The sequence below is a fragment of the Rhizophagus irregularis genome, chromosome 20, assembly GCF_026210795.1.
Source record: "Rhizophagus irregularis chromosome 20, complete sequence".
NCBI classification, from domain to species: Eukaryota; Fungi; Glomeromycota; class Glomeromycetes; order Glomerales; family Glomeraceae; genus Rhizophagus; species Rhizophagus irregularis.
This window is the reverse complement of record NC_089448.1, coordinates 1,242,293-1,254,571: the sequence shown is the minus strand read 5'-3', so window position 1 is coordinate 1,254,571 and position 12,279 is coordinate 1,242,293. Positions and strand designations below refer to the sequence as shown.

The following is a 12,279-nucleotide window of genomic DNA, read 5'->3' as shown; positions in this document are numbered from 1 at the left end:
ATCATCGAAAAGCTATAAATATCACTTGCTGGAGTATAGGGTTTTTTTCTTAATATTTCAGGCGCCATGTAAGGTAAAACTCCATAAATTTCATTAACTTTATTACCAGAATCTTGTAAATCACTTATAGGTTTGCATAATCCTAAATCAATAATAAATGACTCATTATAATTATCTGATATTAAAATGTTACCATCATGAAAATCACCATGAGTTAAATTTGATTCATGGATTACTTTAAGTCCTAATATTATTTTTTTCAATAATTGTAACTTTTCTTGCCAATTGAATTTAATTATATCAGATAAACATTTTCTCAAACTTCCTTTTTTTGCATAACTTATTACTATTATATAATTTAAATTATTTGGATCTTGGGTAATTCCAAAAAATTGAATAAATTTCGAAAATGACTTTTTCTGACAATTATAATGATATTTCCACTATGTAAATAACAAAAAAATTATTAAACTTTTGCACAAGGAAATAAAATTGGCTATTAAATATAAATACTATACCTCATCCAGAAATTCACTATTTAAACTTGATGAATTATTAAGTGTTTTGAGAATAACCTCATAACATGCTTGTCTATTCCATTGTTGTTTGTCAAAATTCCAACTAAAAATAGGCCCATCTGACCAGATAGCTTTATGAATTTCACTAAATCCTCCTTTAGCATAATGATCAATACTTGATAAATTATTGTAAGGTATCCACTCCAAAATTTCATAACTATTTTTAGCATTTATTTGTGCTTCTTGAATAAATTTATCAATAAATTTATTTTTACTAGTCCACTTTGAAAAATCTTGTTGAAATCGCTTAGTATTACATTGTTGGCACCATTGGTAATCAGTGTTTGGTAGCTTGCATTCTCTACAAAATTCAACATTATTTTTAGAATTTGTTTTGTTACTTTCTATTACTATTTGATGCCAATAAAAGGCCCTTTCTAAATTCCTTTCTGTTCCTTCTCCATTTCTATAACATGCAGCTAAACTATACATTGCATTAATATGATTTTTTTCTGCTGCTTTTTGATACCAATGAAATGCTTTTTCTAAATTCTTTTCTGTTCCTTCTCCATTATAATAGTGATAAGCTAAACCATACATTGCATTAATATGATCTTTTTCTGCTGCTTTTTTACACCAATAAAAAGCTTTTTCTAAATTCTTTTCTGTTCCTTCTCCATTATAATATCTATTGGCTAAATTAAACATTGCATCAATATGATCCTTTTCTGCTGCTTTTTGACACCAATCAAAGGCTTTTTCTAAATTCTTTTTTGTTCCTTCTCCATTTCTATAATATACAACTAAATTATACATTGCATTAATATGATCCTTTTCTGCTGCTTTTTGACACCAATGAAAGGCTTTTTCTAAATTCATTTCCATTCCTTCTCTATTTCTATAATATACTGCTAAATTATACATTGCATCAATATGATCCTTTTCTGCTGCTTTTTGACACCAATGAAAGGCTTTTTCTAAATTCTTTTCTATTCCTTCTCCATTATAATATTGATTGGCTAGATTAAACATTGCATCAATATGACCTTTTTCTGCTGCTTTTTTACACCAATGAAAGGCTTTTTCTAAATTCTTTTCTATTCCTTCTCCATTTCTATAATATACTGCTAAATCATACATTGCATCAATATGATCCTTTTCTGCTGCTTTTTTACACCAATGAAAGGCTTTTTCTAAATTCTTTTCTATTCCTTCTCCATTTTCATAATATATAGCCAAATTATTCATTGCATCAGTATGACCATTTTCTGCTGCTTTTTGATACCAATAAAAGGCTTTTTCTAAATTCTTTTCTATTCCTTCTCCATTATAATATTGATTGGCTAGATTATTCATTGCATCAATATGATCTTTTTCTGCTGCTTTTTGACACCAATGAAAGGCTTTTTCTAAATTCTTTTCTGTTCCTTCCCATTTTTATAACATTTGCCTAAGCTATGCATTGCATTAATATGATCCTTTTCTGCTGCTTTTTGATACCAATAAAATCTTTTTTCTAAATTCTTTTCTGTCCCTTCTCCATTTCTATAACATATGCCTAAGCTATATATTGCATTAGTATGATCCTTTTCTGCTGCTTTTTGATACCAATAAAATCTTTTTTCTAAATTCTTTTCTGTCCCTTCTCCATTTCTATAACATATGCCTAAGCTATATATTGCATTAGTATGATCCTTTTCTGCTGCTTTTTGATACCAATAAAAGGCTTTTTCTAAATTCTTTTCTGCCCCTTCTCCATTATAATAGTGGTAAGCTAAACCATACATTGCATCAATATGATCTTTTTCTGCTGCTTTTTGATACAAATGAAAGGTTTTTTCTAAATTCTTTTCTGTTCCTTCTCCATTATAATATTGATTGGCTAGATTAAACATTGCATCAATATGACCTTTTTCTGCTGCTTTTTGACACCAATGAAAGGCTTTTTCTAAATTCTTTTCTGTTGTTTTTTCATTCTTATAACAGTTGGCCAAATTAAACATTGCTTCTTTATCACTATTTTCTGCTAATTTTTCTAAAGAATTAATACATTCTTTACACCATAATTCTTCAGTAAAAGGTATATTACAATACAAACAATTTTTGGTGTCTATTGTAACAGTATCTTCGTCTGAGATATTTAATTTATTAAATTCAGGTTCCATTTGTTATTTAGAAATTTGTTTTACTGGAAAAAAAATTCTAGACAAATTTTTTTAACAAAAATTTTTTCTTATTAACTGTAATATATCATGAATGAAGCTTTAAAAAGAAATATTTTAACCAAAAGTAGAAATTACAACAAAAAAAAAATTTTCGGTCCGTATTTTTCCGATACACTCAATGCACTGATCTGCATTAAGAAATTACAACTATAGGTCGTCTAAAGCGGAGTAGTTTTGGCCGGCATTACGGCATTAAGAAATTACACTTGTGACAAATAATGGGTATGACAAATAGTTTTTCACTAACCGAAAAAATTCAAGTCCCCAGAATATCTACTAAAAATGAAAAGTGGAGGGGTGTGACATGTGACAAATATCTTTACTATAATCACGTGGTTCTGTTTGCTGTAAATAAGTGAAATAGGTGTTCATTTTTTTCTAAAATAAAAAAAAAATTAACAAAATTAAACTTGTTTACTTTCTCACATTAAGATTATAAAACGCATTTTTATCAGCATTTTATTCAAAAAAATTGGTAGACACGTATTCTCTTTCTACTAGTAAATAAAATAGGATTATGAGCATGTCCTTATGACATTTATAATTTGTTAATGTAAACAATAGATCAATGCATCAGGAAAGTATAGTCCAAAAATTAATAATCCGGGATTTCTCCCTATATGATGGGATGTAACATAATGACATAGTAATATTTTAATATATCAATGGTAATAGAATAGAGCTTTGAAGAAAGAATGTAAATGTACCAATCAGAATAGTATAAATTTCTGTTAAAAAAAGACGATCCGTGGTCTTTTTTCCATAAAAAGCTCATATTTCCGGAATTATCATGGAATTTATTGAATAATTTACATTTTCCGTGAATGGATCCGTGAAAAGCTCATTTTTATGGAGTTTTTACAGAAATAACAGATAAAATTTTTTATAGATCTAATTTTAGTTGAAATATGAAAGGTATTTCTATTTTAAAATATTATCTTTTTTAGATAATAATTTTTTTCATTTATTGTCCTATTGCTATGTACTAGATGGGTTTGGACTTTTGATCTGTAACTTATACAATTTTCCTTCCCTTCCTTCCATCCACTTACGTCATAATTCCTTTTTTGAATAAACTACCCTTGTTCATTTCCTTTTATATTTGTATCCCCTTTTTTTAGCAATACAATTTTTGTAATACTTATTATTTTTTGTAATACGTGATTTAATAAGTGACGAACTATAACGGTTTCCGTTTGCCTAGTATAGTTGGTGGCTTTTAATTAATTGTCAAAATAATAGGTGCTAACGAGAAAAAGTATTTAAATTGAATATTTTGACAGATTATATTCTATATAGCTTATCTCTTGCTACTTATATTTACTATATGTTAAAATATAAACTTTATATTATATTTGATTTTTTTTTAGGATATTTTATACGTTTAATTTCTTAATAATGTATGTTTGATAAACTATGCATGTTAGGGTTATGTTTACCTAATCAATCATATATTATTGGCAAAAAGGTTTCCTTGACGTTACAAAAATTTAAAATTGATCAAAAACAATCATTCACATAATTTTAAAATCGAGTCAACAAAAATTTTCTTTTCTTTGCAATCCAAATCAACTCAATCGAGATAAATTTTAAAATACTGTTTTGAATTTCAAAATTTTAAACTTTTTTTTTTTTACTATAGTTTAGACGTAAGATTATTTAAACAATTATAATTTAGTTAGCTATATGAGTAATTTAATTTATTGTAAAATGTAATAAATAAATGTTATATAATTATAATAATTACAATTAGTAAACAAAAAATAATTAGATTTTCTTTTTTTTTTTAACGACAAAGCATGAAAGTAATATGATTTTCAATATTAGTAAATATAACCAACATTGAAGATATATTTTCATCTAATCTACAAAAGATTATTTCATAATGATATCGCCTGGTTAAATCTTTAAATCTATAAACATATTCTCGATTTACACGTGTAAAGGAATCCCGTAAAGGAAATGTCTTACAAATTGGGTTCAAATAAGTGTAATTTAAAAAAATTAAATGATTCACAATATACCAGCAAATATTTTTTAGATGAGGTAGTAAATATTCGTATTTTTTAAGTACTTATATTATTCATTTAACAAAATAATTTAATTTAAAATCCTTGTTATTAATCAATATCATATTATTAACGGAATTCGTGGTGTTACAAAAGATCTTAAGTTAGGTGAAAATTACGTTGAATAAAACAAATTCATTATTTTATGGAAAATTTCAGAAGGTAATTTATATTAATGTATTTTATTATAATACCTATGATAATTTCTAAGATATTTATAGTGGTAACATACTATATATATTGCACCAAAAATGTTAAAAGGGACTTCATTTTTTAAAGAATCTGACGTTTATAGTATGAAGATGATTATGTGGAAACTTCCAACAGGCAGACTGTAAGCCATTTGCTAATTTGAACATGATATTAATCACATTCTGAAAATTCCTGAATAAATAAATGTTAAATTAAAGAATATATAAAGTATTCTTTAAAGTATTATAATAATTTTCCGAATAGCTTGAAGGATAAGGATTTTGAGTACAAAATGCCATCAGTAAATCAGCAATCATCATTTGACAATTGACAAGCTTTTTGCAATAACGGATAGATTTACTTGCTTTTATAAACTTCATAAACAAATGAAGTAACCAACTAATTTTAAATTCCAGACTTAATATTACCAACTTATATCAACCTTTAATGAAAGAAATAAGTGCATTTCGCTCATCATTTATCGAGACCTTGATCGAAAACATTATAATCTAGTAAGTAAAATTCATGTTACTTTACACATATCCTGGTTTGTTTGATGCTTAGCTACTTGGGATTTTCAAGCAGTATGAATTATGAAATTATGAATATTAACTTTGATTGCCAATTCTTGCCTTTGTTACTTTATTGTTCATTTATTATTAACATTTAATTACAAATAATGTATTATGAATAGTTCCGATAACTCATTCAATTTTAGTTTTTAAAAAAGAAATTATTAAATAAACCAACCTATAAAATATCATTCCAAACAATTTTTTCATACAATAATATATAAAAATGAATAAATATACTACATTTTCTAATTAATTTTTAATAATATTAATATTTATACAAATAAAGTTTTTAAATTAACACTTTTTAAATGACATGAAAAAATTTGGTTCAAAGCTCATGAACTTCATTTTTGATATCCTAAATAATCCTAATTATACTCTTATCAACTAAAAACTTTTATTTTTCAGTCGTTTATTAATATGCGGGATTTTGAAATCAGTATTAATGGCATTAACTTATTGATCACCGTAGTATATTGATCGAACTATAACTCAGTTATTGGATGGGGATATCGTTCTTTGATCGATATCTCCAATAATTATTTATTACTAAATTCAAGTCCATTATTATTTATTTATAAAAAACTAATTAAAAAAAATTTTATTTTTCGGTATTGAAAAAAATGGAAATAAAAAAAAATAATTTAAATGTTTTTTTTTTTGGTTTGAAAAAAAAGAACCGAAATAATAAAAAAAATTCAGTCTAATAAGAAATGTTAAAAGAAAGGTATTTAAAAGAAAGGTAACCGGATAGCTTCGATAATCGATCTGCCACGGTTGATAAGATGAAATAAACTTTTTTTTTCGTTAGCATCATCTCATTAGCGAAAAAAAAATAAATAACCGGAATTGCAATAGCTAACCAAATTATTTTTAACTATAATAAATACGGAATAGATCAGGCGCAGATGCATTGCACGTTTCGTCGTTTCATGTTGCACAATTCAAATTATTTATTATAACGTTTAACCGAATTTTTTTAGTTATATAGATAGATACCAATAAATCTCGTTTTTTGTTTCAAGAAAAAATTTATTTTTTTAAAAAACATTTTATTATAATTTACCTGCCTAATACATATGATTATTTCTTAAAGAGTAAACACGTTTGTATAATTTTGATGTTGATGTTTTTTAGATTTTACTGATCATGATGTAATTAATGTATTGTTATACTAAAGTTTAACCGTATGTGGCAAAAAAAAATGAGATGTATATTTAATAAATTATAAAAGTACAAATGTATAAATCTATAATAAATAAAAATTTATTTGCATATTTTTACAGATATTCAATATTACGTCCTATTTTACCACGATCATTGGTGATCACAATTAAATTTACTGACAAATATAATACGAATGCTTAATTAATAATTATTTATATCACTATAATTGTAATAGAAATAATAGAATGCAGATTAATGCATCGGCAAAAATATGGCCCGAAAAAAAAAATTCTACTTTGGTTAACATTATGAAAAAATTTTTATTTTTTCAAAAACATTTCGTTCTAAAAAAAATTTTGCTCAAAAAAAATTTTTTTTGTAAAGAAAAAAAAAATTTATATTAATTCTCGAAAATAAACAAATGGAATAAATTAAAAATTTCTTTCAATAACAAAAAATGTTCATATTGCTTAACACTAGGCCAGTTCATAATTGTTCGATCGGAATTTTTGATCGGGCTACACTAAAATTGGCAAATAAAATTCACCTCAAGAACGATCAACTAGCTAATTTTTTGACCCACCAAAAACGCAGATCGTTATGATCGAGTTGATAAAATAAGGGTAAAGTATGCGTAAAAAACGTATACTAGACGCGTTTTTTCTTTCTTATTTCTTCTTTACCAATGGAATTTCCGAAAGATCCTTCAAATAACTCCCAAGTAAATATTTCATATGAAAATAACAAGTTATTAAGGCTTATTAAGCCTAGAAGTTTATGCCCTTCGCCATCTACTGGGATTTTTGAACAAAGTTATGTAGATTTATACCAAAATCCCTTACTAACATGACAAAGTTTTGTTGCTCCTAATTTTTATATACAAAATGGAAGCAGTTTTGGCCAAAGCTTTTCTGGGCCTAACTATTTTGAGAGAGAATCTGCAGAGTTACAAAGATTAGAATTGTATCAAAAAGAAATGTTTGCTAGTGATAAAGTTTCCGATGTAGAAATTAATTATCAACAAGAAAAAGAAAAGATTAAAGATGAAAAGGAATCAACAGTGAGTAAAAGTACTTTTATTAATTTTTAGTTGTAATTTATTTTAATTAAAATTAATTTTAGGATGTTAACTACAAAAAGAAATCTAATAATAAGCATAAATCTGGTAATGATGGAAAGTCTAATAACAATTGGCAAGTCTATGAAGTTGATATTTTACTTCAATACATTGCAGATAATTTTGATGAGTATACAAAAGGTAATAAAACTAAATTGTTTAATGAAATGTCCATAAAGATACTAAAAAATAAAGAGCCTAGTGCTATTAAAAGCAAGTTAGCAAGGATGATCAAATACTATGGTGAAATTATAGATCATAATGAAAAATTTGGTGTAGAGAGAAAAGACTGGGATTGTTATGAGAAATTGGATGCTATTTTTGGTACTCATGAAAATATAGCACCTTCTTTTATAGCAAATAGGTCCACTGATATTGATGGTGAAGAATCTTCAGGCATGGAACCTAAAACACCTAAAAGATCAAAAAAAAAGTAATGTAGGCTATGACTATTTCTACAATGAGTGAAACTAGAGAAAGAGTATGGGAAAAGAAGCTCAAGTTAGAAAAAGAAAGGATTGAAAAAAATTATACTATTGAAATGGGTAAATTAGAAGTAGGAAAACAGAGATGGGAATTTGAAAGAGACAAAATGAAAATGGAGCATGAACTAAAATTGAAAGAGATGGAACTTAGACAATCAAACAATATGAGCCAATGAAATAATATTCTCTTATATAATCTTAGTATATTTTTTTTTTCTAATAACTTTAATATAATTTTCTTTTTGTAAATAGCGACAGGTTTATGTAAAAATTTTACAATAATAAAGGTTTTATTTTGTAGTGTTCAATATTTGTATATACTGTTTATGTAATGTTCATGATAACATTTGCAGATGACATTCATATAACATTAATATTATGGTTATCACACATAAATTTATTTATAATATTATTTATTATGAAAGAATTGAATATTTTATTAATGATTAATAATTTGGATTCATTAATTGCTCACTTTTTTTTTCTTCTTCTCTTTTCATTACTATTTCATTCTGATTTATGTCTTCTTCATCATTATTACTATCATCATCACCATCTTCATCTTCATCATTTTCGTACAATTCTTCTATATTATCATTATTTAGTTCAAGACAATTATGTAAGATGATTGCACATTCAGTAATTTTTACAATGGTAGAAACATCTCTAACATTCAATTCTTTTAATGCAATAAATCTGTTCTTAATCTTCCAAATGCATTTTCAACTAATACTCTAAGTAAAGAATGAATTACATTAAATCAAATTTGTAAATGATTTTAAAAATTTACCAAAGGTTTAATTAAAAAAGTAAGATAAAGGATATGCTGAGTCTCCAAGAGTCCAAGTAAATATTCTTCTCTAATAATTTTAGAAAACATTTGATAAAAATATGAATTTTTATAAACCTTAGCATCATGAATGAGCCAGGCTGTCCAATCACATAATCTATAATCATACCTCTGTAATCTACAATTCCTTGCAATACTAAGGAATATCTTGTTCCAATATGTTTCAGGTTGCTTTAATAGCACATTTTCTAATACTATGTGACTTCCATCTATTGCACCTATGACATTTTCCATTCCATCAATATTTTTAAATCCTTCATGTATATTCTACTTGGCTTCACCTACCTGTGGCCATTTAACCAAAGTTTTCTTTAAAGAAAAATTGCAATCATTACTCTTTTACAGTATAAATAAATGGTTCCTTTTGCAATTCCAAATCTTGCACATAATCCAAATATATCTTCTTTAAAAACAATTCTTCTCAAAAAAAATGCAAGTTGCAATTCAACAGGAGTTTGTGTGAATGATTACTATTATTTTGAAAATTGGATGAGTAATTAATAGGGAAACAAGCTTTTGAAAATTTATAGAGTTCATTCTAATAATTTTTTAAAATCTACAGTCTTTATATTTTGGTAAAATATAGTTATACCAATCTTTTGATTTTGCTATATAATAAGATCTTTGCTCTAAATATCTTATTCCAAGTAATGAGGTTAGTCTAAACATTATCAAATTATTCTTTTCTTTTTCACCTGAATCACCTTTTTCCTCAAATATTCCATATCTTGACAAGCTGTAATAACATGAAATGATAATAATTCCCTTATTTTCTTGTGTTTAGACATTTTAACTGTGAATTTTTAAATGTACCTTATAAGAATAAAAGTAATAACTACATGACAACTTTTGTATTCATACAGTGCATACAACTTAGTCCCAGCAATTAGATTTGATGAAATTTAAATCACTACTATTCATTCAAAAAAAAAGATAAACATAAAGTATAAACGTACAATGATAAACCAGATTAAGCTTAATAAAACTATGTTTTTAAATTTCCTGTAAGGTATTTTTTAATAAAGTAGTAGCAATTCAAAGTTGAAATATTTTACTATTGAATTAAATATTTGGCCATTTTATTCTAACCAGAATTACATGTAAATCTGGCCAAAATTACTTTCGTTTGTTAAAATTATATATAATTCTGGCTAGAATTAAGAATTATAACTTAAATTAATAAATCTGACCAATAAAATTACAGGGTTAAGTATTACATAATATAAAAAATTTGGCCACTTAAAAATTTTTTTGTTGGGACTAGGTTGTATGCACTGTAGGTTAATAAATATATGCAATCAAGCATTTCAATTATGAACTTTAATCATGAAATTTAATGTAACCCAATCAAAAATACTGCAATTATGAACTGGCCTACTGATACCATACTTTGGATCACATTTTAGTTACAATTTGATTACACTTGCACTTGAAATAATACTGTAAATATTAATAATATATTTAAGAAATAATGAAATAAAATTTAAGTTAATGTAATGTATAAAAATTGATATCATACGAAAAGTTTCCATAATTTATTGATGATCAAAAAAAATATTTATGTATATTTATTATTATAATAAAAAAAACTTTAATATTAAACAATGTTAAATAGTAATTGCCCATGAGATTTATTTACTTGTTCTGTATTAATAACTATAGTATAATATTTTACTATCTTCTCATTCTTTACACAATTTATAATCATGAGAATCACTTATACTTACCACAATGTAATAAATACTTTACCATCAATTTGAAGTGAAATAGTACTGAGTGCTCTAATTTTATCTATACATTGAAAGAATACTAGTTAGCAGTGTGAACATTTTACTTAGGATAAAGGAAGGCACATAGCTAGTTCTTCATATTAGAACCAACAGACCTTTACCAACAACAAACTTAAGTCAAACTTAGGACACCTCAAATAGAAAGAAATTATACCAATCTACCCAAGTGGTTCTTACTGTCACAAATTGATACCATGCTACCTAAGTGGTCCTTACTGTCATGGTCCTTCAGGATACCACTGTTACAGAAAGATGATACCATGCTACCTAATATATGGTCCCTACTGTCATGGTCCTTCAGGATACCACTGTTGCCTAAAGTCCTGAGCCCCTTAAGATTGCAAAATAAAAAATACACACCTTTTCTTTTAAATCCAGCCCAGTTTGTTAGACCCAACAAATGATGATATAACTAGTATAGATATTAATTTTCCAAATTACAAAAAATATTGGTTTCAAAAAAAATAAATTGCAAAAAATTGTGCAAAAATAAAAATATATTGTAAAAAAATAAATTGCAAAAATGTTGATTTTTAAAAAAAAAATTACAAAAAAAAATATTTGGCAAATTGCAGGCCTTTAAATAAAAAAAAACTGCCTTTGCATCATTTTTAATAATAATGAATAATATTGCAATCATCTTTATTGATATTCCATCTTTTTAATAATTATGCATTAATATTACAAGAAGGTAACTTGATTTAGAAATAATAATAAAAATTCAATTTTTTTTTTACCAAAAAAAGAAAAAAAAAGAATCTTACAAAAAATTAATAAATATGACTCATATTGATTTTATAATGATCTTTCTATATTTTTCATTATTAACTTATAGTTACACCAATATTTTATATTATGAAAATTTTTTTAACAGCAATAAATCTTATTATTGTTTATAGTTACACCAATAATCTTTATAATGGATAATGATGTAATAGCTTATTATAGTTATGGTCTAATGTAAATAATATTAATATTATAAATCTATTAATTATATGACTCATAAAAAATTACTTGTACTACTTACATGAATAAAAATTCTCATGCAAATAGAAGTACTGTAGTACAGTTTGTGCTACAATAGAAAATACTCAACAGACCTTCCGAACTATTATATTTGATTTCTATACCATTCAACTCTACCTTAAATTTGTTCCTTAATGTAATAATAAAGTGTAAGTTTCAAAAATCCGCATACGAGTTTACTCTTGTAAAGTCAGTATTTATATTATTGCTTTATTAGTTTATCCTAATAATTACGGATATAAACCTGTATTATTATTCATTTCAT

The 12,279-nt window shown here is 25.4% G+C and overlaps 4 protein-coding genes across 4 annotated transcripts; 2 read left to right on the top strand and 2 right to left on the bottom strand.

The window, feature by feature from the left end:
* Positions 1-1,927: 1,927 nt before the first annotated feature.
* On the bottom strand, positions 1,928-2,683 carry OCT59_012902 (uncharacterized protein; the record flags this gene model as incomplete). Its single annotated transcript, XM_025316416.2, has 1 exon — positions 1,928-2,683. The coding sequence occupies one exon, from the start codon at positions 2,681-2,683 to the stop codon at positions 1,928-1,930; it is 756 nt and encodes a 251-aa protein (XP_025180557.2).
* A 5,039-nt stretch (positions 2,684-7,722) lies between these two features.
* Positions 7,723-8,300, top strand: OCT59_012901 (uncharacterized protein; the record flags this gene model as incomplete). The annotated part of the gene is made up of 2 exons (XM_066140448.1): positions 7,723-7,806; positions 7,869-8,300. 2 exons carry the CDS (start codon positions 7,723-7,725, stop codon positions 8,298-8,300), a joined length of 516 nt encoding a protein of 171 aa, XP_066001330.1.
* A 23-nt stretch (positions 8,301-8,323) lies between these two features.
* On the top strand, positions 8,324-8,524 carry OCT59_012900 (uncharacterized protein; the record flags this gene model as incomplete). Its single annotated transcript, XM_066140447.1, has 1 exon — positions 8,324-8,524. One exon carries the CDS (start codon positions 8,324-8,326, stop codon positions 8,522-8,524), a length of 201 nt encoding a protein of 66 aa, XP_066001329.1.
* A 270-nt stretch (positions 8,525-8,794) lies between these two features.
* OCT59_012899 (uncharacterized protein) lies at positions 8,795-9,493 on the bottom strand (the record flags this gene model as incomplete). The annotated part of the gene is made up of 4 exons (XM_066140446.1): positions 8,795-9,049; positions 9,139-9,208; positions 9,308-9,416; positions 9,484-9,493. The coding sequence occupies 4 exons, from the start codon at positions 9,491-9,493 to the stop codon at positions 8,795-8,797; spliced, it is 444 nt and encodes a 147-aa protein (XP_066001328.1).
* Positions 9,494-12,279: the final 2,786 nt, after the last annotated feature.